We start from the raw sequence: 25,354 nt of genomic DNA, 5'->3' as shown, positions 1-25,354 counted from the left end.
TTCGCGCGTGAAGACGTGCAGTATTTCCTCTGACCTTAATCTTCCATGCTACCTCAATTTGTTCCACTCTGGGCATATTAACTCAGATGAATCTAAAGTCAAGAGCTTTTTTTCCTTTAAGTCTGAAATAGATTTGCGTTACTTAACCCATTGTATAAAACTGAACCCTGTTTTACATCCTCTTCCACAACTACACAAACTTTTGAGAAAGGTAGAATTGGTCAAGAAATCTGGATGAAGGAAAGCCCTGACCTTGCTGACTATCATACTCTGCTCTTGGAGTGATCTGACCTTAAGGAGGACCCTTAAGGACAATGCGGTACCTGGCAGGTCAACACGTACTGGGGTAAGTGATGGGGCGGGGGGGGACAAAAGAACTAACTGAAATACATGAAGGTGGGTAAACTAACTGGAGCCAAAAACTAGAACCAAAGCACTAAGGTGGTTTCATCTTTAAGCTTTAGTTAACAGGAAACACTATCTACATATGCTAAGTGTCAGCAAGAAACTCCTTTTTTCATTTTTATTTTGTCCATCATCTCCGTCTGCTTTGCTAAAACTGTACTTATAGTTTATTTGAAGGCAAAGTGAAAAGTCCACACATTAGCAGATAATCTGTGTTGAACATCAGTATTAGTTAGAGGATAAACAAATCAAGGTTATCCTGAATGATTCATTTACAGATACTGGAATCTAGATGGAAGAGAGAATAGGGAGAAAAGAAAGAGAGAGATGTGCTAAAGGATTAGCTGTGAGAAGCTTTCCTGCGGTGAGTAGGCCTTCTTTTTTCCGGGAACACCAGGAACACTGTAAGGTGATTACTGTGTCGTTTGCCATCGGTCCAGTGGTTAAGCACTATGGACACAAGAGCTTGACTGGCTCTACTCAGCACAATGGGAATCAGAGCAAGACTTTTTACTCCCCCCCCCCCCCCCCCCTTTTTTTTTTTACCTGCCTTTCATCAACCAATGTGCAAACAAAAAAAAAGTGTGTTTACTCTTTAAATTAAATATTGTCGACTGAGAATCTGGCAACTAAAAAAAGGAGCAGGGAAATCTGGCAAATTGAGCCAGGAAATATATCGGAGAGATGTTTGTAATTCTGCTTTGCTGGAGAGAGCTTGGTTTTTACACTTTGTATAAGTGTGTGTGTGTGTGTGTGTTAGGTTTGCGATAGGATGAAAAAATGGGTGATGAGGAGAGGAGAGGTGGTTCTTTTCTTTCCTCTCAATGAAAGGCAGATGTGGTCTTTCCACAGGAAGTAGACAAGACGTGGTAAATGGTGGAGACAAGGAGTCAGCTCACATACACTCACCTAAACACATACGGCTCTTTAAAGTGTAATTAATAATGTATATTTTTATGCTTTACAAACACCCACACCATATGCATATTAATAAAACCAGTAATCATTTTTGTGTATGTGCATATATGTAGTGTGAGTATCACAGTTATGATAACAGCTTATGTTATTATTGTTGGGCAGATCATGTTTAAATAGAGAAAACACTTGAAGAGAATTAAAACTGCACTGGTGGATGCATATTAAAAATATTTACATTAACAATTTATTTCTTGACGGACTATTGATGAACTCGATGGAACCTGACTGCTGCTGATTAGTTGCAATCATACAACAAGACTGTGGAAGATAATGAATTAATGAGTTTCATGCAAAGGGTACCTGGGGGCACCAGTGCTATCAGACATCCAGAATGAGCTCAGAGCGGAGCTACAGCTTATTCTTGTTGCTTCTTCAGTTTAGTGGATTTATGCATCTGATCAGGATTTTCCAAGAGCTTCCAGCTGGTGGGAGACCCCAGCATAGGCAGTGAGATTATACACTATATGGAAAAGTAAAACTCTTTGGTGTTTCCAGTCCTGGAAACACCAAAGAGTTTGCACATAGTTGTATAGTCTAGCTTTATAAACATTTGTGAATTAAAGGGGTCGTCCTGAAGCACACGTTAAATTCACATATCATAAAAGGATGCCACCACTGCAACAAGTCAGTTTGTGAAATTCCTTCCCTCCTAGATATTCCACAATTAACTGTAAGTGGCATCATTACAAAGTGGAAGAGTTTAGGAACCACAGCAACTTGTGCGCACTGAGACACACAGTGTGTAAATGTTGCCAACACTCTGCTAAATCAGTGACTGCTAACTTCTAGACCTCCTGTGGCATTAACCTCAACACAAAAACTGTGCATCACAAGCTTTATGACCTTTGTTTCAATGCTAAGCCACTGAAATGGCATAAATGGCGTAATAGTTCTGTCTGTATATGTACTTTTTTTTTTTTTTAGGAGAGCTCTGGGAATCCCCCAGGTAGGGCTGAAGAATGTTGCTAGGACAACTGGACTACTTTGTCTAACCTGCTCAACCACTGTGAGCTGACTTGGGATATGTGTCAAAAATGATCGTGTCTTTGAAGTCAGAATGCACCAGCAATGCAGCTCACGCGGAATCAAAGTTATCCTTGAATTATCATTCAAAAACAGACACAACATTTACATAAACGAAGCAGATAATAAAAAATATTCCGCATCTAGCAGTAAGCTTATACTACATATTTAAAAGCTGAAACTAGATAGGGCTTCTCACATTATTCTTTAAATGTTGCCAATATCAGATTCCAGAATGAACTAGTTACTCTGCTCAAATGACCTGGATGGCCAAAAGGACCACAACAATGATGTCACCGTTGTTGAGACCACTACAGTGCAGTGAAATGAGTCGAATTTATATGAATGATTGTGTGTTTGTGTGATGATGCAAAGTTGAAGCCGGGAGTTGTTGAAGCATGAAATGAACGGCTTCACTCAAAGAGATTTCTTACAAAATTTCAGGATTTAAAGGACCGGTGCTGCTTTCAGCTCCTCTTTACAAGAGCAAGACACACAGGTTATGCGAGTGATGTAAAAGTTGCAGTGCACCAGTGATGCCCTTTCATCTGAGCAAGTCTGATCCTGTGCAAAATCCCAGTACAATGGACAGATATGCTTTGTCACAGCAGTGTGTTTGAAAAAGGTCGTGTGGGGGATAGCGGTGGAGATAGTAAAGAGGCTTTCAAGCCACAGTAAATTACACATTTTTAAATTTATTAATAGAAAGAAAAAACTTTGTGTACATTTCATCTCATACACTCAGTTAACCATACATTCAAGGCAAACATTAAAATTCATACTTTTTTAATACAGCAAAATGTAGCTGTACTCATTGCCTTCATCGAGGTATTCACCATATGCCTTAATGAACTGTGAGTTGCAAGGAGCAAACAAACAGAATGAAAGCATTGGCGAGGCTGTCAGAAAGGCTGAAAACCTGGGCTATAGTATCTTTAAAAGTGCAACCGCAATAAAAAAAAAGACAACTACAAAGCTTAGCCTTGATGCCAGTCGAGCTTGTGAGTCTGAAATCTGTAACTTTTAGAAAGTAATTTCTGCATCGCATTGTCTAAGTCTTTCTAAGATAACTGGGAGGCGACTCTTTGAATGGGCAACCCAGATTTCGGTAATACAAGGACGCTGCTCAACTGTTCAGTCACAAAGGTAGGCCTTTGGATCAGTTTGTGTTGACAGGCTGCCTCAAGATCTGCAGAATTATCACCTGTTAGGAACCTCAGCAGCTGTGAACATGTGTGACTTTCACAAATTTCTTTTGATCAATAGAGTCATTGTGACTGAAATAAAAAGATCACTATGACACATGCTTTAGTCTACTCCATTCTGCTCTTGTTTAGTGAAATAATGACACGAGCACAGCGTCTCAAAATCATGTTCCGTGGTGCACTGCAAAAAAAAATCATTCCAGAGTTCTGACAGAACAACTCTCAAAACACCTCCGTAGCCCACAGCCTTTTAAAGCCTTCAGATTCACCTGCAATTGAATGTCTTCTGCCAAGATCATCCTTCAGATGTACATATTTTTTTTTTAAAAATCTACGTTCCAGGGCTCTAGAGTGCGACCAATTTGGTCGCAAATGCGACCAAATTTTTCAGTGGTGCGACTAAAAATAAATATTTGGTCGCACAGGTGCGACCAACTGTTCCGGTAACAAAAAAAAAAATCTCTGTAACTCTCCGTGTGGTCAACAACAGACACACATTATGCCCCTATCGTGGACTAAACCAATCAGAGATAGTCAGGGGCGGGACCTCTCTGATTGGCCGTGGTCCAGTTGAAAGTGCAGGTGGAAGAGAGAGGTGACTAGCTTGAATAAAGCGATATCAATTCATTAACGGATTCCACACAAAGACCTAAACACGGAGCGGACCCAACACATCAGAATCAGCTTCGTCTTTCTCGGCTTTCTCACCCGACGGCCTGAACACGGACACGCTGTCAGAGCTTAGCGATTCTTCGGGTCCGCGCTGTGTTTACGTCTTTTTGCGCTGATTCTGAGCTGCAGGTTTTGCCTCTCTCCAACCAAAATTCACCGAGCCTGCAGCAAAAGAAGCAGCAAACTGCGCTTCACATTTGATCAATGTCGTCATGAATTCCCTCTGACTTTTGCTGTTTTGCTTCCACCACGATAAAAATCACACTTCCTGCACAGCTCTCTCTCTCTCTCTGTACTTCAGGAACAGTTTCCCGTCTCAAATCTGTTTTCTGCATTATTCATTCGCTTATTACCCACCAGTCTAGCGTTGTTTACAGCGCTTTTTCTTTTTTCACTTAAATGACCTCGGACAAGAAAGCCTAATTTCTGCTGTTCAATACTGAAGAAATTTAAATTTCTTAAAATTATGCAAAATTGCAGAATATTTTTAAGGTTATCTGCTATAAAAAGCCAGACCAGGAAAATCTCCTTCATGTTTTCCTGTGTTTTATTCTCAGTTACTTTCACACAAAGGCATCTGCTGTGATTTTCACAATTCTGATGAAGTCTCATGTGTATCAGTACTGATACATGATCAGAATTATAATATTTCTGACTGTCTGAGGCTAAATTGAATCAAATCAGGACTTTGAGAACCGGAATTGAATGGATTATAGAAATCAGTGATGATACTCAGCCCTAGTGAGCAGCCTAGGCCTGAGAGAAGTGGATGTACTGTAGCTGTGGGTAATAAGAAAAGATGAAAAGAACTATTGATAACTTTTTTGTTAAGTTAAGGCCTGATCTGTCTGAAATTCATAGCCAGTGCTCTGACACGGTGCCATCAATATTTGAATGCTGAAAAAGCACAGTGTATCCAGGAAACACATTATATGCTGCAGTAAATGCACTGCCCAAGTGTCCCCTCTCCCCACGGCCTTTCAGCAGCAGACAGCAGCAAACAGGTCGTCAGAGGAGGCCAAGATGATGATTAAGTTTTTAACATTTTCTACAATATTGACAAAGCACTTTAAGCACAAGTTTGTTAGTTAATAATTTAGAAATTAATATTGTCTGTATGGACTTCCCCCCCCAAAGAAAGTGCACATGTAAAACTGCGGTGTTAAGCGATGCGGTTGAAAAATTTGAGTGCGCCTAACTTTTGTGCCGGTACGCCTAAATTTTTAAAGTTAGGCGTACCGGTGCGCCCATGTCAAAAAGTTAGTCTAGAGCCCTGCGTTCACTAAGAGGTTTTGCAAGTTCCTGAAGAATCTTTAATGAGGAACAAAAAATATTCTTGACTCGCTTTTTCTGGTGATTGTTTCCTGTAATATTTCCACAGAAAGAGGCAAATTCACGTATATTCTTCAAAGCATCCACGCCGAGTACTGCTGCATGTAAAAATATTTCAAAAATACACGGGTATTTTTCAAAACGCAGATTTTTCTATGCGTTTGCACCTTTTGTCCACACATAAACGGCGTTTTCGGTCACTGAAAACAGAGATTTCTAAAAAACGCCTGCCAGGGTGGATAATTTCGAAAACTCAGTTTTTTAGGAATATATCGCCACCTGTTGCTTTGGCATGTTCCTAGCAGCGTTTTCCTTCATTTCTGCGTTTACGTGTGGACGGGATTATTTTTTAAAACGAAAATGGAAAATCTCCGTTTTCAAAAATACCCGTGTACCTGTGGACGTATCAGCTGGGTTAAAAAAAAAAAGAAAACCAGAAACTCACACCTTTCACCTGCAAATGCTGCTCTGCTTCTAACGTAGCATGACATCACAAGTAGCTATCTCTGCAGGTATTCTGGGAGTATAATAACAAATGTCAAGTGTGTCATGTGTCTCTTCACTTTATTGTGCAGTTGTGACTCTGTTCAGCTCTGAATGTTTGTCAGCAGAGGTGTCTGTCCTACTGGATGTTAAACAGAAAGGTAAGACCGGTAACTTTCTTATTTGGAATTTCTGAAAACTACATTTATTTTACTCCATTCACTCCTTTTCCCATGTTATATTTTTTTTTTCAATTTTTCTGAACCTTGTTTTATTGGAGATGCAAAACCTTCAAATAGCAAACAGAATACATGCACGTCATTTTAAAGAAAGAGGTTACTTTGAGGCAGTTCTTGCTGTTGCTCTGATAACAGCTTAACACTTAATCAAAGCTCCATCTTCTATTATCTTGTATTGCGCTGCAAAATGTTGTGCTGGGACTTTACTTTTGAAACTTGAATCCCTAAAAGCAGTTGCAACATGTCCAATAACAGCAATAGCATGTCAGTGACAAATATGACAGGAATTAAAAAACAAAAACAAAACCCGTTTCCCAAATGTTTTTATTTGCTATTTAACCCAGATTTTATTTGAAGATATAGGACCAGAGGCTATTTTACTGACTCTTATCGTGGTTTTATTTTGTGTGTTTTAATTTAAAAATATTTTTTGCATGCTTTTATTATTTCCTACCAACATCTTCCTAATCAAAAAAGTTATCAACACCTCCGCAGTCACTGTGTAGAAACGACAGGAAGTCAGCACAGACAGAGAGGAGACACACAGCAGACACGCAGCGGAGCTTCAGCAAAGCAAGAGGGAAGTAACAAGATGGACATTGCAGACAGATGGGATGCAAAACAAGACCTGGGATTGGCCATGAAGTTGTGTTTGTGGAACTGGCGTCTGATGTGGAGGAGATGGACCCAGTAAAAGGTGCTTGCAGTGAGACACAAATCCAGTGAAAATAATGCCAGAGCATTTGTGTTGAGACTGTTGCATGCACATTATATCTAAGACTGGCCTGCTAATATAATTGGTTTTAGTTGTGTGTGTGTGTGTGTGTGTGTGTGTGTGTGTGTGTGTGTGTGTGTGTGTGTGTGTGTGTGTGTGTGTGTGTGTGTTTTAAGGCCCTCTGCATGTTTTAATTGTATATATTTTTTATTATTTTCTAAAATCTCTTACACTGGGTATTGCACTCCTTGGCTAAAATCCCCCCTTTCCCCCCCTAGCTGCCCACCAACTAATGAAAAAGAACCTTATTTTCCTTTAGGAGGTACAACAGACTAACAAAAAGGTGCTTTATCGTTTTCCTTTTATCCTAAATTTAAAACAGATATGTAGATTTTCCAAATTATAATAATTGTTTTACATTTATGTAAAACTTCTAGATCTCATGATATGATTCACTCATTAGAGCAGCTGCCGTTCATGTTTTTTCATGCATCATAATGTTTACTCGATTCAAACTTAATTCCCGTAGTCATGTTGCCTCATAGTATTTATCAGTGGCTTGTGTGAGTCTTATGACACAATACATTTAAATCATAAATAGTAATTGTAATATTTATGTAAACACTTCAACCACACATCGGATATTTATGAACAAAACATTAAAGTTGAAAAACTTTGTTAACATTGATTGCTTTGTGCAACAGTGACTGGAAACTAAACTAATCCCTGTTTTGAGGGTTGGATTCAAAATGATGTTAAAAGTCAAAGATAAAAGTTACAGTCTAATCCAACTTGCTTCATAATCTGGCTCATTAGTATGTATGGCCCCCATTTGCCCATATGTACTCCCAACATCTGGTCATTCTCCTGATGAGACAGTGGATGGTTTACTGGGGGATCTCCTTCCAGACCTGGATCAGGGTTCCTGGACAGTCTGTGGTGTTATTTGGCAGCAATACATAAAGTCCCTGAGGCTGTAAATTGGATTCAAGTCTTTGAGGAATGTGAGGGCCAGCCAGTGGTATCAATGGCCTCATCATCCAGGACACTTTAGCCACACGAGGCCAAGCATTGTCCAGCACAGGAGGAACCCAGGGCTCATGGCACCAGCATAAGGTCTGACAATGGGCCTGAAGATTTTATCTCAGTACCCAACAGCTGTCGGGTTACTATTGGCGAGCACGTAGAGACCCTCCCAGGATCTGCCTCCACAGATCACCACTGCCCCACTGCCAAACCGGTCATGCTGGACGGTACTGCAGGCAGCATATCAGTCACCATGATGTCTCCAGACTCTTTCACATCTGTCACATGTGCTCGGAATGAACCTGCTCTCATCTGTGAAGACAACAGAATGCCAATGGTGGGCCTGCTAGCTCTGATGTTGTCTGGCAAATGGCAATCTAGATGCATGATGCTGGTCTGTGAACACAGGTACCACCCTCATGCCACTCCCATAGAGCCTGACTATGACAGTTTGATCAGAAATATACATGAGTACCCCTCTGGAGGTCATTTTGTAGTGCTCCTCCTGCAGTGCTCCTCCTGTTCCTCCATACACATAGGGCTAAATGTCATTCCCACTGTTGGGCTGATGCCCTACAATGGCCCTATCCCATCTCCTGGTATCTCTTCCACACTCTTGAGATTGTGTTGGGAGGCACAGCAAACATTCTTGCAACAGCAAATATGGATGTACCATGCTGGAAGAGCTGGATGGGCTGCGCAACCTGAATGAGCTGCTTCACGCTGCCAGGAAATGCCAAGGGCACTAACCAAAACCAAAACTAGAAAAAAAAAGAAATAACAGAGAAAGCTGACTCTGTGTTTCCCTTATTCTTTTTCCGAGTTTTATTTCGTTTGCTGATAGGTATAATTGTTTTGTTCCCCTGCTGCTTCTTTTACCAGCGCAGGTGTATATCCACTACTCTAACTGCACCTCACGGATTACTGTGCATCGCATTTCTGGATGAAGTAGAAACTTTACTGTATGCTATTAAGCACTACACCGGATCTACCAATCACTGAACCTGTGCTTTAATCTCCTTCATTTTGTCTCACTCTTTAGCCTGTCTCTTTTCTCCTTACTGCCTATCCTTCTGCATTTATTTCTTCACCCACCATTTCACCATTGAGTTCTTCTCTTACTCATTACAGTGATGTGAGATTAATTTAAGTACACGGACTAGGCGCTAAACTAGTCTATCTGTGGGCTTTTTGGCCCTTCCAAGATGTCCATGCAATCTCCTCTGAAAGGAAAGGGGCTATTAAGCAGCGCATCAAAAAAGGATGGAGAGAATCAAACCGAGGGCAATTGAACACAGGTAGACAAACAAATTCACACAGTGACACCGGGAAGAAATTGAGGTGTGCATGTGCGTGTGTGTTTGTAGGTCTTCGTTCTATTGTCAAGTATTTAACAAATACCCTGAGTGTACGGTTGCAGCGTCTGTGAATACAGCAAACATATGTTGGTGTTTCAGGCTCAAAAGAAAACTGAGCATATGTAGGTTACATCTCTGTATAAAGTCTCAAAGAAAGGCTGTTTAGATGTCAAGATGTTTTTGATAGCATGTACAGTATCCAAAAGACAGTCATAAAAACAAGAGTGCAGTAAGTATAAGACAGGGAAGTCACTGAAAATGTTCACTACCACTTCAAATTTACATGCACCAAATGCATTCAATCCAACAATCGCCTAATTCCACATGCTCCCTCAACTCAAATGATCCATCAAAAAGCAACAAATGAGTCCTTCTTATACAAAGGAACAATAAGGAGATCCCATGCATCAGCATTACTTTGAGTGGGATCGTTATAATATTCGACATTAGCACCACTTTACCAACAGAGCAGCTGAAAGTGCAGAAGAGAGCACAGTTCAGGGTGTCTTAACAAAATACAGAAGAGGCTGTTCTGTACAGGTTACTGGGCAGCGTTACTTTGCTTGATTTATTCATGAAATACTTTTTTTAAAATTGTTTTTAAATGCGACTTCTTGCCCAGTGATGTCTATGTATGCAGCATATTGATCATAAAGACATTTATTGAATTAGTTTGTCAAGATTGTCCAGGTTTTTCAGTGCCCTGATGACTAATGCACAGCCCACAAACTTGTAACATTCAATTTCTGGCTGCCTAAGCCTTTAATGCATCATACGCCCTTCTTTTTCTTCTCATTCCCCAGCTGTATCTCCTCAAGTGCTTGAAAAATGCACAAATGGAAAGTTGTCTGAAACCTCTTAGCTCAGGTTTCATTTCCAAGGCAGGCATTTCACCAGGCATGGTTTGACAAACCGGTAACAAAAATATATGAAATAGCAAGCTAGCTGAGGCACAAAGCCCGATCCATTTGAGACAAACGGTGAAAGTAAACCAAAGGCTTTCTGCCAGACCTCTCACAAAGGTCTCGTCTGTTATCGGGCTTAATAAACTCCATTTAATGGAAAAATGAAAAAAGAAGCCCCTACTTTGCTATTTAGGGATGTCATAATACAAAAGAGTATGAATTCTACTGTATGATATTCAATGGCATCGAGTTTATAAAAAAATATGGAAAAAAAATTAATCTATTTAAATTCACAAAAGCACATCTGCACACAGTGTGTGTTAGCTCACATACATACACAACATTGTACTCAGACAGTAGAAACAGCAATTACCTAAAAAAAAAAAAAGTATAAGCGCTGCCCCAGTAAACAAAGAAAATGTTCAATAAACACAAAACTAAACTAAACTTTTTTTAGTTTTGAAAATAAAGTCAACAGATTGAAGTTGTATGGAACACTGGACTGTTTATGCTACTTTTAGACAGTGACATGATGTGTATTATTTGATAGAAGTTATGGGAAACAAGTGGCATCAAGTCAAGTAGAAAGATCGTGGACAAAGTACAGATTCAATCCAAGAAGTAGATTAACATAAAAGGTATCCCTGATTAGCCAGAAGTGCTTATTTCCTATTTATTTAATGTATCAATCTTATATCTTTAAGGGTTTATAAAAAGTGCAAAGACCACATGTCCATGTGCTTCCCACAGGCTTGAACCAATGTGGTTCTGGAATGGGATTTCCCTGAAGAAAGAATGCATTCAACATACAGTGAAAATCCCTCTGATTTATTTGGTCAATGTCTGCCTCATCCACTCTCACTGTACAATGCATAAGGACTACCTAAGGCATGAGAGGGAATTGATCTCCTGTCAGACTGTGAGTCGGGCTCTCTCCTCTCAGATCACCACTTTTCTGCTGTGATTTCTTCAACCGGGGATCAGCTGACATTGGCGAAGAGTTTAAATGGGTTCAAATATGTTAATTATTAATGAGAAAATTACCCCACCAAAGTCCATGTGGGGTTTTGTGTTTGTCTGCCCACCTTTTCTTTTTTTTCTGTGTATCACCTGTCTAAACCAAAATAGATCCAGATCTCAAAGCTTTGTTGCAGAATTTAAATTCTAGAATTCAAAAAGAAACTGAATAGGAAGGATTATATAAAACGGATCTCTAAACAATACCTGGGGTGATCTCCTTATTTCGCTTACAATTAGCCTTATCAGTGTTCATTTAGCTTAAAAATAATATGGTGAAAAAGCGATGAGTAGACGCTGCGCTCGCAGATATCAGAGTCGGAGAAATACATAAAGCTTCAAGATAAAAGAGGTTTTCTCTGCTGTCTGCCTTTCCTTCTCCTTTAAAAAATGCTTTTGTTCTTTTTGTTGTTCTAATTTTGTTGTTTTGTTCTGAATAATTTGCACTCGTGTTTGAAAATACAATGAATCATCACAGTAATGCTGCCTTCCCCTGAAAAATAGCAGGGCCGCAGTGACAGTTTGTCACACATAGACATACCAACGGTTTTTTGTTTTCTTCAGCAGTATGGCCGCTCGCGATGCCGGGTCATAAATTTCTTCAATAACTTAGCTAGACATCACACACCGACATCACAAGGGCACATCCATTATTTTAGGGTAGATGCTATAAATGACCCAAAGTCTCACTGCAAGGATAAAGCCACTTGTTTCACCGAAGTTAGCGTTGTTCGCTTTGATTGCTTGCATTTTGGATTTTGTGCTGCTCGTTTTTCATTTTCTGTTTGTTTTTTCTGCCCCCACGCATGGCAATACGTCAAATATGCGCACAGGACATTGGAATAATCTGACACCATACATTTACTATAAGCACAAAAGTTATATCAGTGAATAATCATGAGACAAAACGCAGACTCATCAGTTTTCTTAAGTGCTCTTTTTTGATAGCTAGTGCTACAGAAGTGTTCTAATACATGAAGGAGTACAAATAAATACTATTTTGTAAATTTGATTAAAAAAAGTTGGGTGGGTTTTCCCCCCGTAGCTATGTGAGAGATAATACATTTAATATTTTATCAGATTTGATGTTTAGCCAGTGAACACAGAACCAGTATGAATTATTTGATTTTTTTAATGGCTTTTTGAGGTGAAAAGTGCATTCTGTTTTACAACGGAAAAATGTTATCTACAGATGATAATTTATTGCCTTTTCACTAGCAACCTTATCGCCTTTGTAATAACCATCCTTTCAACACAGCCAATGGTCTGTCAATGGTTGGTTAAGAAATGATTGCAGAGTCTTAGATCAAGGGGCTCCTCACCTGAAACTGACCAAACAAGTCCTGTTTGTGGGGCTGCCATTCTTTTGCCATTCAAGAAAAGAGAAGTATTGATCCGGGGGATTCTCTTAAGCGCTGTAGTTTGTCCTCTGAGGGTGCAGCTGAAGGCTTGGAATGGAGAAGTAAACAGGCACTTGGTAAATAAAACACCTAGGTCAACATAGCCATTTCACCCATTAACCTGTTGCAGGTTCGAGCATTCTGTCTGTGGAAGTGGACAAACCTGTAACTTGGTAAACAGAGAAGAGCTGGTCATTCAGGGGTCAGAAAAATGAAGTGCACTCGTTTTGGACGAGTGAACTACTTTAGATTCATGCTTTTCACTTTTGCTCTAATTCGCTTACATTTGTTATTTCTGTTCTAATAGTTACTTTCCTTGGATTTTGTGTTTTATGAAAAAAAGTTATTTTGGTTACACAAATGTTGTCATATTAGTATAAAATGCTTGAACTACAGTCTGCAGGAGATTGTGTGTCTGTGGGATCAAACTAAAATCCACAGTGAAAGATTTTTGGCTTTCACCATAAGCACATGGCAACCAAAAAAAGTACCTCCTGACCAAATCCAGCAAGGCCAGAGGTGAGGGTCAGGGGTCAGAGAGGTGTGGCCTCAGTGCCGGAGACGCCCCCAGGTTTACACAAGTGTAAAAAGAGTCCATTCAGTTTGGCTGCATGGGCAGAGTTTCACAAAGGTCCACTGTGTGGGGCCTATACACACACCCCCCACCCACAGACACTCATACACAGGCGCGCACACACATCACCTCCAAGCGCCGTGGCTACACAGGATACAGACAATGGGGGGTTTCTGGTCAGCAGAGCCTCAAAGATCTTAACCTGAAATATTTTCCTTCGTGACAGAACCATTAACCAGGTTTTCCTGTCACCTCTGTCTATGCTTGAGAATTTAGTCTGAATCGAAGCCTAAAACTTTGTGTTCGTTAGAAGGTAGGAGAGTAAATAACTACTAAGAAACTGTAAGATTGACACAGTACAGCTACAGTTTAAATAATGCAGTCATAAAAAACTTTGGCTGAGCAAATACACGCCGAAGATCATCAAACATTATTATGTTAGGTTATTCTAACAGTCAGCATGCGTTATAATATGATACCAAAATGTTCAAATGGCTACCACCATTACCCTGAAAATAACTTTTGACCTTATATCTGTCTGGGGGTCTAAAAAGCTGATTTGGTGAGACCCAACCAAACACTAATACTGAAGACGAAGGCCTTGAAAAATGGGTCGCACAGCTTAATTTTGATATGAGTTTAGTAAGCTGTAGGTTTTAGGAAATGCTGTCCAGATAGCAGTAAAAATGTTGTTTACTTTTAGTGGTTTAATAGCACGGATATGATGTCTTGGTGGGTATTTACACGAGTACAACAGTTTAAGTGTGATTGACCTGAAATGAATTTCACAATCTGTGGTCATGGTAATGAGGCAAAATAATGCCATGTTTCCCAGCAACAACATGGCTCCATTATTTTTTAATATTCAATATATAGACATAATATTTAATTTATTTTGGGGAACTGCAAAGCTCTGTGGCACAGACAAATTAAAAAATATCAGACTTTGACCGCCTCTCGTCCTGTGGTTTGTAAGGACGTCTTTCTCTTAATAAACTGCACGTGCCCGGTCTGACTTGTTTTCTGAGTTTCCCCTGAATCTGTGACATATTTTGCTTTTAATTTGGATCGGATTGCTCTAATTATTTTCAAGATTATGGGCCTGATCACATTCCTGAGTATGGTTTTGAACAAGAAAACTGATAATTAGCCAATCGGATTCAGGAGAACTTTAATCATCCCCAGGGGGAAACTGCAGTCGCTTAAGATTGTGAAGTTGTAAAATTTAGTAATAAGTTTTAATAATTGAAAATGAATGCAAAAAAAAAATTACAATTTAATTCAGCAGCAAGAGGATGAAATGTGTGGATGGCCAAAGTGTTTAGTCATTATAACTCTGGGGGTGAACACACTTCTCTGGCTGGCCAGAACAGCGTGTGAAGTGTGGGAGAGGTTGTCCATGATGGAGAGGACTTCTGACATCTTTCTCTGTGCAGACTGGGGATTGTCCAGCTCCACCCCAGCGACTGACCCAGCCTTCCTGAAATGTTTTGGTTTCGTCCGTCATCAGGCTTTTGTCCAAGCAGACTACAGTGTAGGAAACGGACACCACAAACTCACAGGAGATCTGCAGCATGGTGCCACTTAAAATGAAAGTGTGGAGCCTTCACAGAAAAACAATCTTAGCCTTAGTGTACTGAAAAAATGAGTAATACTGCTTGTATTTGTTATTTTATTTCCATTTGTCTGTTTTTGCTGTTTTAACTGGTTACTTTTCTCATTTTATTTCACTGTGCTCTGTAAATCTCTCTGTAAATGTGCATATATACAAAAACTATTACTCTTACTCATGATTATATTAATCCTGGATCTCCTCGCCTCCTTTATTTGCTGATGTGGAGTTGCACAGAACTGTGCACCATCCTTTGATATTTCCAAAAAGCATACCATATTTGTATATTAGCTGTGCACATGCATTTATTTTTATTGAAAAGCACTACATAAGGATTTTCATTATTACTGATCACCTTCTTTTAGCAAAGAAAACAACGGTAGAGTGAGCTGCAGTATATATCTGTGGGAATGCAATGGAAACCTGTGCAGCCCAGATAACCTGCCACTGAATCACACCGGAGCTCCTATTAACTCAGTGACATTTAATGATCCCATTCGGAACCAAAACTTCCTCCAGGCAGCCCATCTTTTTCCAACTCTTGGTATTTTTTTTAAAGTGTAGTGATGATCTGGTTTTTATAATTTAGCCCACATCTTCCTTCCCCTCAGTAAAATGGTGGATTATTGCCAGATTAAGGGAGTGCCTTTTTCTTTATCCCTGGGTAAGCCTGCACAGCACGCAGCTCAGAGGTAATGAAGCACTCTGTGATCCGTGCCCGGATGAATCTAAAAATTCCCAGAGCACCACTGTATTTTAAAGGAAATGAGATTTCCCTGAAAGCCTCCGAACCTATGCTTCCCATTTTGAAATGGCTATAAACCGCGGGCCTGCTTACAACCTGGTGCAAGAACCTCGACTTGTTGCTGTTTTTAAAATCATTTCAATAAGCACGAAGAGAAAGCTTGACATTGTAACAAATACTGCCGAGGAAGTGTTTGCTTTCTTTGCCTGAGAAAATGATAGCGATTACTAATTCCAATTGAGCCCGCTTATTTTTCAGTCTGACATTTAAATCTACGATTGCCGTGACCTTTACTGACCACCTGGCCAGTCGCTACTAAAAGATTTCTGACAGGCGGTTTATTAAAGCATCCTGGTGTTTTTACAGTCCAGCGGCTGATCCGTGAGGGTGACTGTCACAGGTACTGAGTCATTTATGTGAGTAGGAAACAAAACTCATGAGAGAAAAACAGAAATTAGAAAAAAAAAACAAAAACTGGTTGAGCAATACAAAGCAAAAGTCATCAGCTGTCTGGGAGTTTGAACAGGAATAAAGTTTCTATGTTACCCAAGACTGTCATGCAGAACTGAAATGCTTGTCTGTTGCTGGTGGCTCTGAATGACAGTCCAAAGACATTTTAGTCAAATGTATCATCTATTAAAAAAAACTAAAGAACACTCTTGATCAGTTTTTATGCCTTGGCTATGAGGCATCTTTTGTCATTTTTGTAAATATTAATGATTATCTTTTTCTTTCCTCTGGAAACCATAAGGCTGCTGTCAGACACTGACTGATAGAGCATGCCGAGTGATCTGTTGCAGACACTGAGCGACCCCGGTCTCCCTGAGAAAGTCTACTCTGACCTGACTCGTCCATTGCTTCAATTTTATCAGCTTCAGTCAGTTGAGTGTTGATGTGAGCCTGAGGTGCGAAGGTGTTCAAACTCATCACGCTGGATGATTTGGCCCTCCCAGCTTTTTTGGCCTTACAGCCGTTGTGTTGTAAATGGTTCTTCTTTAAACTGCACCACTTTGCAAAGGTTCAGTTTTGTAGGATTTTAAACTGCCGGACTTTTACTGGTAAAAATATTCCATTCTACCTCAAACAATATGCATTCCTTAACCACTGAACAGATATATATAAATGTCAACTCATTTAACCCCCAAGGCATTATATTTATGCACTTTGTTAACAGAATAGCTGATAATAAATGTTTGCCATTCAAAATAACAATTACAGTTATTTTGGAATCACACAGATTACATATGTCTGTATAGATTTATGTGCCATGATGGTGAAATATTTCATTTGTTGCTTGTAATCTTTAACCCTCTTAAAGCAGTAGATAAAAAGTTTGCTTAACAATAAAAGAGAAAACAAAGCAGGAGCTGGGGAACATAAATGTTTGCACAAATGGATAACTTGGATAAGGATTTATGTACACATCATGTCCATTCTCTCAACTTCCTTCTGAGTTACGGGCAATTTTTATTTGTGACTTTAGGAAAGTAAGAGCTCTCAAGAAGCACTTAAAGGCAACGTAACAGCAAAAATGAAAATATAGTGACATAAAACCGAGGGTAAAGGATCGCCACTAGACAGTGATCATCATTAGGGCAAAACCATCTATCAAATTTATATCCAGAAAAGAGCCAAATTATGCTTTTACAATAGAGAGTTTTATCAAGCCAAACAATTATGAGGTGAGCTGCCCATTGCATCGCTTGTTATAGGTCAATGGAAAAAAAAGAGGAGGATAAAAACAATCCAGGGCTGGTAATGCACTACAAAACCATTTGGCTGAAAGTCATTCACTGCACTGATCATTTGGATGGATTTTTATAAAACAAGAAATTAGTTGGCCCACAGCTGCATGCGTAGCTTTGTTTCTCCAGTAGTTTCCTTCCTTCCTGTTGTCAGTATTTTAAAACGAGGGACCTAAGACTCAAGCGAATGAAAATTACTTCTATGAAATCAGTGAAATCAGATGCAGATCTTGGATATATTTAATCACACTGAATTGTGAGCTCATTCAGAGTTTTGTTGGCAGTGACTGACACTTCCATGTCTATTAACCCTTTTTTAACATAACATTTGAACTATGTTGTGGTTAAAGGTATTAGATTCTGATTTAGGTATACCCATTTTTCAGTCCATCATTTACTTTGGATGGTTATAAACTTTATTCTAGCCATTACACAGTTAAATCGCGAGTATTATAATTTTGCACTGACCTAAAAATCCCCCTAGTTTCTTGAATATTCCACTGTAAAATCTGTTAATGACAGCAATAGTGGTGTAGCGGTTTGAATTTAGGATTTAAAATAATAATAATTTAATGCGTAGTTCGTAAAATGATAGAAGTGGGAGGATAGGATAGGAAGCTGGAAGCACTAATATCACAGAATATCGATGTGAAACTACATCATTGCCAGGAACACAAATAATGAAATTATAATGTGTTTTGCTTTCTGATTGTAGGACATCAAGTCATGGAACACGATGTTACTTTTTAAGAAGATAGAAAGAGAGCCTTTTTTTTAATTGAATAATTTCTCCATTTGTTTTTTGGGTACGCTAATTATGTGCCAGACAGCACAGCTACACAGCTTCATCGCTCCTTTGCACTAAGTCATACCTGTCCCTCTGCTACACCAATTTTTGAACCGATATGAATGGAGTGAAAATATTAGAGGGTTTTTTTTATGAGCCCCTCTTCTTGAGTTTCCCTCCTGTAACGCCGAACCCATAAGTCAGCTCCTGGCTCGAGTTAAAGAACAACCGCAGGCTGTGTGTGCGTTCAGGAAGCTGGAGAGAGGGCAGTGTCGCTCACCTTTCACTGCCATACTGTAACACAGGCGTTTGACATGAGACAGCCCCCTAGGTGTCTCACTTTCTCAGTGTTTGTATGGACTGGAGCGCAGCGCCGGCTGCCCGCCTGCCTGCTTCTCGTCTGGCTGCGTTGACGTCAGCGCCGTGTTGATTTGCTAAGGCGAGAGAAGAAAGGAGTTAGAGCATGTTCTGAGAGCGGGTACTGCGAACTGCCTTACTATGCTGTAGCCCCAATCCCCCTGCACTATCCGGAATCAAAACGTGCAACTTAGGTGAGTACCAATCCGGGCTAAATGCAGCTGCAGTTTCCCGGCGACAAGTGCCAGACCCGCTACTCTGCATGTATCTAGTACTGTTTTCTTCGCGTACTTTCATTCACCATATGGATGTTTTGATGTGTTTATAGTGCTGAGGATCGGCTTTTTTATGCGTGTCCCCATTCAACCTCACGCTGAAGTTGACTGCAAACGCGACTTTGGCATGCGAGTTGGACTTGCGCACCGGAGTTCTGGATGAAAACAAGTGTTTACCTGATTGCGCTGCAAGGTGTTGAAGTTTGCATTAACGCACTGTAGCTCAGTGTAGAGATGTTAAGGTTGACGTAACCCCCCCTTCTTCTTCTCGGGCTCGTTAGTATTCTGGAGATCGCAGTCAGAGGACGTGAGGTCTGGCTGTTTCACGGGGAGCCAGACAACATATGACGCCTCGCTGCGTGTGACTTTGAAATCGCGTTAGCTTGTTTTGGTGGAAATTTTGCCCATATTTTTTTTTTTTTAAGGACGGCGACACTCATGCTTGTCCTTGTGTCTCCAGACGCACCAGCGTGGCTTATTTAGCCGTGATGACATCATGATGGGGGACTACAGACACTGGTTTTTACACACGAAACAACCGTAAATCCAGTCACTGTACAGGCGCACTGCCATTGATTGACAGCCAGCTAAATGTTTGATTGGTTACCAATAATCGGCTCGCCGTAGCACGCGCAGCACACTGTGAGGTGGGGGAACTGGTAACAGATGGCAAATTGATTTGTTATCGAGTGTGTCTGATCTCTCTCTTCCCCTTTCACTCTTTTTTTCCTCTTTATCCCTTAGGCAGCTTTCCCGAGACCAAACCCCCCTTCTTTCTCCTTCACTGTTACAAGGTAGCGCTACAGTGTTCATCATGCCTCAAAGTCCACCTGTGCGTTGATCAAATGAGAGCTGGCTCAAATCGGAGACCCTTGCCTGCCGTCTGTGTCGCGTGTACTTTTTTAGCAGGCACCGGTATCTGATTGCCCCCCCTCCCCGTACCATTTTGATCTCTCCGCGTTTGTGTCTGTCAGTGTGGCTCGTGGTCTGGAATATTGAACGCTGTTTATTCTTGTTGTGGCTGGCTCGTCAAGGCGCGCTATGGCAGACAACTCGTGATCAGATTGATTATGCTGCCTCTCTGTGAAGTCGGCGTGATGTGGTTATTGTCAGCGGTCCATATCGTCCTCCTGGGAGGAAATCTCTCCAGGCTTAATGTACTTAATGTAGTACGTGATGTTTTGCTTAACGCATAATGTTGTGTATAATTTGTCTGGTGCGTCTGGCTAAAATTAACGCCGTCTAGACCCACGCAGCCTTTTTCCTTTATTAATAGAAAACAGACAAAGTCCCCAGACAGCAACTTTACATCCCAGTGAAGCCACAGTTTAGTTGATAACCCACAGAGCGCAACAAGCATTGATCATTTACGGGGCCATAAATCGGCGCTATTGGCATACCTGCAATAAAGATAATGTCGGGTTTTAGGCATGATCTCTGTTTACTGAGAGGCTAATTTCAGTTAGAGGAGAACCTGTGGTTTTATCATTACCTACATTCTACATCGATTTTTGTCAAGGTACGGAAAAGACAAACCGCCCAGTGCCCCAAAAGCCGGGAGAATTATTTTCCGTTACTCTCAGCACTAACAATAGGTGCAGCATCATTTACCCCCTGAATATTCAGATTCAGTGTGTTTAGATGATCTTATTTATATATTATAGAAGGTTTGGCAAGAAAAAGAAACCTTATCATTTTTTCAAGGTTTATTTTTCCTTTCTTCTTTTCTTCTTTCTTCCTTTTCTTTTCTTTTTTTACAGGTGTGAAGGGAGGGAAAGAGCTGCCCAAGTTGTCTGTTTCATAATCTTTAAAAATTAATTTGAAGATTATTATTAATAAAAGCAACAATAATATTACAAATTTAGACAGTGTGTCACTTCTCACCAGACTTCATCTGACACACTTTGTCATTTGTCATAAGCCTGACTTATTCACTCTTCCGAAAACCTAAAAATTGGCCCTGAGTGAGCTTTTGTAGGTCAAAGGCGACACTAATCTGGTGACCATTCCTGCTTCACTTGGAGTAGGTGCAGTGGCAAATAACTGTTTAGTTAATTGGGACAATGAAGAAGCAGCATAGTTCAGTGTTAAACTGAATGTAGTGGTGAATCTGTGTATTCAATCTAAGCCAGCTTTAATTATTTTTTTGGTGCAGGTCAAAGTATAGGGTTGTGGGAGCGTGTTGCGTTGTTAACTTCAGTAATCAGGTTAACAGGAGTAGGAGGAGGACAAATTTGCGATTTTCAACATTAGCGACTGAGAGCTGTGTTTGGTACAGCAGTGTTGTGTGCTTTTGCCTCATCCTGCTTTCCTTTCCACCCATTTCTGGCCGCTGCTCTCTGCTCCCGTCTGTGATGAGAATACTGAGTAAGATGCTATTTAATTTCAGAAAGGCTGCTGATGGTCTTTGTGAACCGAGCGGCAGTGAAAACCCACAATTCACACTTGTTTAACTGGTGTACATACCGATTAGATAACTAAATGAAGACATCTTTGTAACGTAACATATGTTGGACTGATTGATATGCAGGTTGAGCATGTTGGCTCACAAATTGTTTCCCTTCAGAAATCTACAGTCAATACTCTCTGCTGAATTTAAGAACAATGCCACTGAGCGGAGTGTTTACCACACTGGCAGGATATTTGCAATTGCCTCACACTTGCCATTTAGAGAGAGAAAGAGGTGGTATGTTTTAAATAAGCGTAACAAATTCATCACATTTATTTGCAGCGTGATTGCAATAATGAAAGGCACTTGTATTTTATGATAAACTGGAATTTAAAAAAATTTTCAAAAGAGAAAGCCCTTTCATTCATTCAGATTCTGAAGGGAAGAAAAAAAAAATGCAGACTGAGCATGTTGGATTTAAATGTGTAAAGACTAATATCTTTTTAACTCATGATACTTTGTACTCATGATACTCTACCAGAGCTGATTTTTTTTCTCCCCTCTTGTCTTCCATACAGGTTTCATCTTGTTTACAAAGATAGCTAAAAACATTGTTGATCGGGGAAGGAGAGCCTCATGAGTCGGCCTCGTGGTTTGCATCGACATCATGGATTTAACTAAAATGGGTATGATCCAGCTTCAGAACCCCAACCACCCCAATTCCCTGCTGCAGAAGGCCAACCAGATGCGTCTAGCTGGAACTCTGTGTGACGTGGTCATCATGGTAGACAGCCAGGAGTTTCACGCTCACAGGACTGTGCTAGCCTGCACCAGCAAAATGTTTGAAATCCTCTTTCACCGCAGCAGCCAGCATTATACCCTGGACTTTCTATCACCAAAGACTTTTCAGCAGATTTTGGAGTATGCTTACACTGCCACGCTCCAGGCCAAGGTGGAAGACTTGGATGACCTTCTGTATGCAGCCGAGATACTTGAGATTGAGTACTTAGAAGAGCAATGCCTGAAGATCCTGGAAACCATCCAGTCCTCAGATGAAAATGATGCTGAGGTCAACGCTAACGATGGAAGCACAGAGGAAGACGATGAGCGCAAAGGTCACAATGGAGCCAAAAACTCAAAAAAGCATTCCATGGGGAGCCCCTATCTGTCAGGTACACAGCAAGTCTCTAACATGCCCGGGGTCGTCGACCAGAGTCCCTCCGTCTCCACTTCCTTTGGTGTCTCCACCCTGAGTCCCACCAAAGCTGCTGTGGACAGTCTGATGAGCATCGGCCAGTCTCTGCTCCAGCAGGGCTTTGGTGGTGAACAACTAGTTCATGGCAACTCCAACCAACTGATGACTGAGATCAAGACTGAGATGATGCAAGTGGATATGGGTGGCAATGGCCACGAAAGCCCACAGAACATGGAGTCCAGTGCCTCCAGCAATGGAGAACGAAGTGGGGAGGACAGGAACAGAGATGGTCCCGGAACGCCAACCAGGAGCAGCGTGATCACCAGTGCCCGTGAGCTGCATTACGTCCGTGACGAAGGCATGGGCGACTCTCAAGCTGAAGTCAGTCAGATGGGGATGGAAGCAATGGCTGGAATGACTGAGAAACATCTGGCCTCTCTCTACTCCTTACCTGTCAATCATAAATCAGATGCCATGATGTCCATGCCAGTATCCATGGCGTCCGCTCTGCCCATGTCCCCAGCCCTGGCTATGTCTATGGACTTCAGTGCCTATGGGGGACTCCTGCCTCAGAGTTTCATCCAGAGAGAATTCTTCAGCAAGCTTGGGGAGCTGGCAGTGGGCATGAAACCAGACGGCAGGAACCAGCATGAACGTTGCAATGTTTGCGGTGCAGAGCTACCAGATAATGAAGCTGTGGAGCAGCACAGGTAAGACAACTTTTCTTCTGAAGATAGTTGCTTAAAATTTTTTTTTTTAAATTGTTTTGTTCTTGAAATTTGTGTCCCTTTTTTAGCATTTCAACTACCCTTAATTTGACTGAAATTTTGAATGTTTATTTATGAATTCTTGATGTGCATCAGAATGTGAAATTAAGTCACTTGGCTTCATTTTACTAATTCATGATCCACATAGTAACTTAATTCCTATTGTTAATAATTTAAAGTGGACAGCTTTTTGCTTTGAAATTATGAGAAATAGCAAATAGTAACATCCTTTTATAATCACAGAAACCTTAGTTTTGTGTGGCTGACAGCTCAAACTTGGAGATTTGCTCCTTCAGTAACTACCAGGCCTGTCCAGGTGACCGCTGAAGGAGTGCTGTCTTAACATTGTCCAAGACCATTAGTCACACCTTACAAGATGTGGGCGGCAGCTATCACACACACTTACCAAAGTGGAACCCCCTCATCCTGGAATCAATTCCCCTCCCCTTTCCCATAACTGCACAAGGGGGGCCTTTATTAGCTTGATAATTGGAGTAGATGGTCAGTCCAGGAAATGAGTGCTGAACCTGGGCTTTGAGACAAGGAGGTAGCTCTTGGACAGGAGAGTGACAGTAAACCAGAAAAACCCCCAGAGTTTTTGCCCCGAAACCTCACTTGAATTACTGAAAGTTTTTCAAATCTCTCTATCCCTTTTTTCTGACATAATACCCTGCTCAATTTGATATATTTCACTGGATTTCTGTCATATTTGGATTGACCCTGGTTGAGCAAGCAAACTGAATATTAATCTTGCATGACCTCTCTTTCGTGCTGTCGTAATGTTTAAGAAATTTTACTTTGAAGGCCACCTTCTCACCCTGCAGTGTTTGCTTGAATCAATGCAAAGGAATGCACAGTGGTTAAAGTTCACCGGAGGATTTGAACCTTATCACCCGTCCCATCATTCTTGAGCTGGTATCTTGGCATACATGGCTAAGCACTGAAGTGATTCAGTCCAGACTTTCAAGTTAAAGAAATATTACCGAATAGGTTTGACTCTATTAAAGACATACAGGAAGTCACAGTGTATATATTTGTGTGACCTTCATGATCAGAGCTAATTTTTCATTAAGTTAAAGAGGATTTTTGCATTGACTCATATTACACGTCTAAAAATCATAAGGAGAGAAAAAGAAGTGGCTTTTGCGCATATGATTAGTTCATCCTAAGCAGGCTTTTACAGCCACTTTTTAAAAAGAAAAGAAGCACAATAGCCTCTTCTTTAGATGCATTAATGTAGCCGAACTGCGTTAACGGACAGGCTACGCTCGTCTCTGTCTTGAGAAAAAGTGTGGCGTGTGAAATGGTTGCCTGTGTTTCAAGAGGAATTTCATCAATTCACTCAAGCTGGGAAATCTTGTATCAAAGGAGATTTCCAAACCGTTTCATGCATTGATCTCACCGCCTCACCCCATAGCATACTAATGGGTTAATTTACACTGGTTGATACACCGACACGACACTGTTTAATATTGTATGTGCTGTCCTGACAGCCTCCTGAAGTGTAGAAATCAAACATTGCATCATCCGCTGTCTGCTCTGCCATTTTGACATGAAAGGTCCGCTTCGCCTGAGATGCTTGATAATTCAGACGCTTCTCGTGTCCTCACAAACTCCACTGTGGGTCATTTGGTATCATATCCAGTCCCTGCTTCTTCTTTTTTTTCTTTATTTATTGCTTATTTTTTATGGCTATCCTGTCACACTTCTTAATCGTCCTGATGGGTATGCAAGATGTTTTATTTCAGACAAGTGGAGTCGTGTTCCCTCTGACTAATTACGCATCATTCCCCCGGAGCAACTGTGTCAGGGTCAGCACTGCCTCTGCAACAAATGCATAAAAAAGTTGGCAAAGTTCACTTAGGTGCGGGCAGGTCAAGTCAAACATGAGTCTAATTGTTTCCAGATGTGGCACAGGTCAGTGGTGTGAGGTGTCAATGTGGGCTTCTATGTTTAAATGAATGCACCGAAAAGTGCCCACTTCCTGTATAAATCTAGTTTCTGCAACCTTTCATAAAAACACTGAATTCATTATGTATTGGCAAAACAAGTGTAAGGAGTTGCTTATTGACTGTGTTTGCTTCTTTTTAAGCAGCAGAGATGCTACCTTGATATTAGGTTAATGAAAGCCTTATAATGTACATCAGTTT

The 25,354-nt window shown here is 40.7% G+C and overlaps 1 protein-coding gene and 1 long non-coding RNA gene across 3 annotated transcripts in view; one reads left to right on the top strand and one right to left on the bottom strand.

The window, feature by feature from the left end:
* The window catches only part of LOC308386675, a 32,242-nt gene extending 13,610 nt beyond the window's left edge, over nt 1-18,632 (bottom strand). Inside the window, exons 1-2 of the long non-coding RNA XR_013969839.1 lie at nt 18,502-18,632; nt 12,681-12,806 (exon numbers count right to left, since the gene is read on the bottom strand). This is a non-coding gene — a long non-coding RNA (uncharacterized lncRNA). The remainder of the gene's footprint in view (nt 1-12,680; nt 12,807-18,501) is intronic.
* zbtb16a (zinc finger and BTB domain containing 16a) overlaps nt 18,625-25,354 on the top strand; it is a 142,487-nt gene continuing 135,757 nt past the window's right edge. The window contains exons 1-2 of one of the 2 annotated variants that reach the window (XM_080866383.1): nt 18,625-18,772; nt 21,821-23,147. In XM_080866383.1, the coding sequence (XP_080722509.1) occupies nt 21,910-23,147 (1,238 nt within the window). In that variant the 5' untranslated portion in view covers nt 18,625-18,772; nt 21,821-21,909. Of the gene's footprint in view, nt 18,773-19,120; nt 19,501-21,820; nt 23,148-25,354 lie in introns of those variants that run through there. The other variant, XM_080866384.1, reaches the window with a different exon arrangement.

Source organism: Rhamphochromis sp. 'chilingali' (assembly GCF_963969265.1).
Source record: "Rhamphochromis sp. 'chilingali' genome assembly, chromosome: 19".
NCBI lineage: Eukaryota > Metazoa > Chordata > Actinopteri > Cichliformes > Cichlidae > Rhamphochromis > Rhamphochromis sp. 'chilingali'.
Note: the sequence above shows the minus strand (reverse complement) of the source record. Positions and strands in the feature narration are given on the sequence as shown.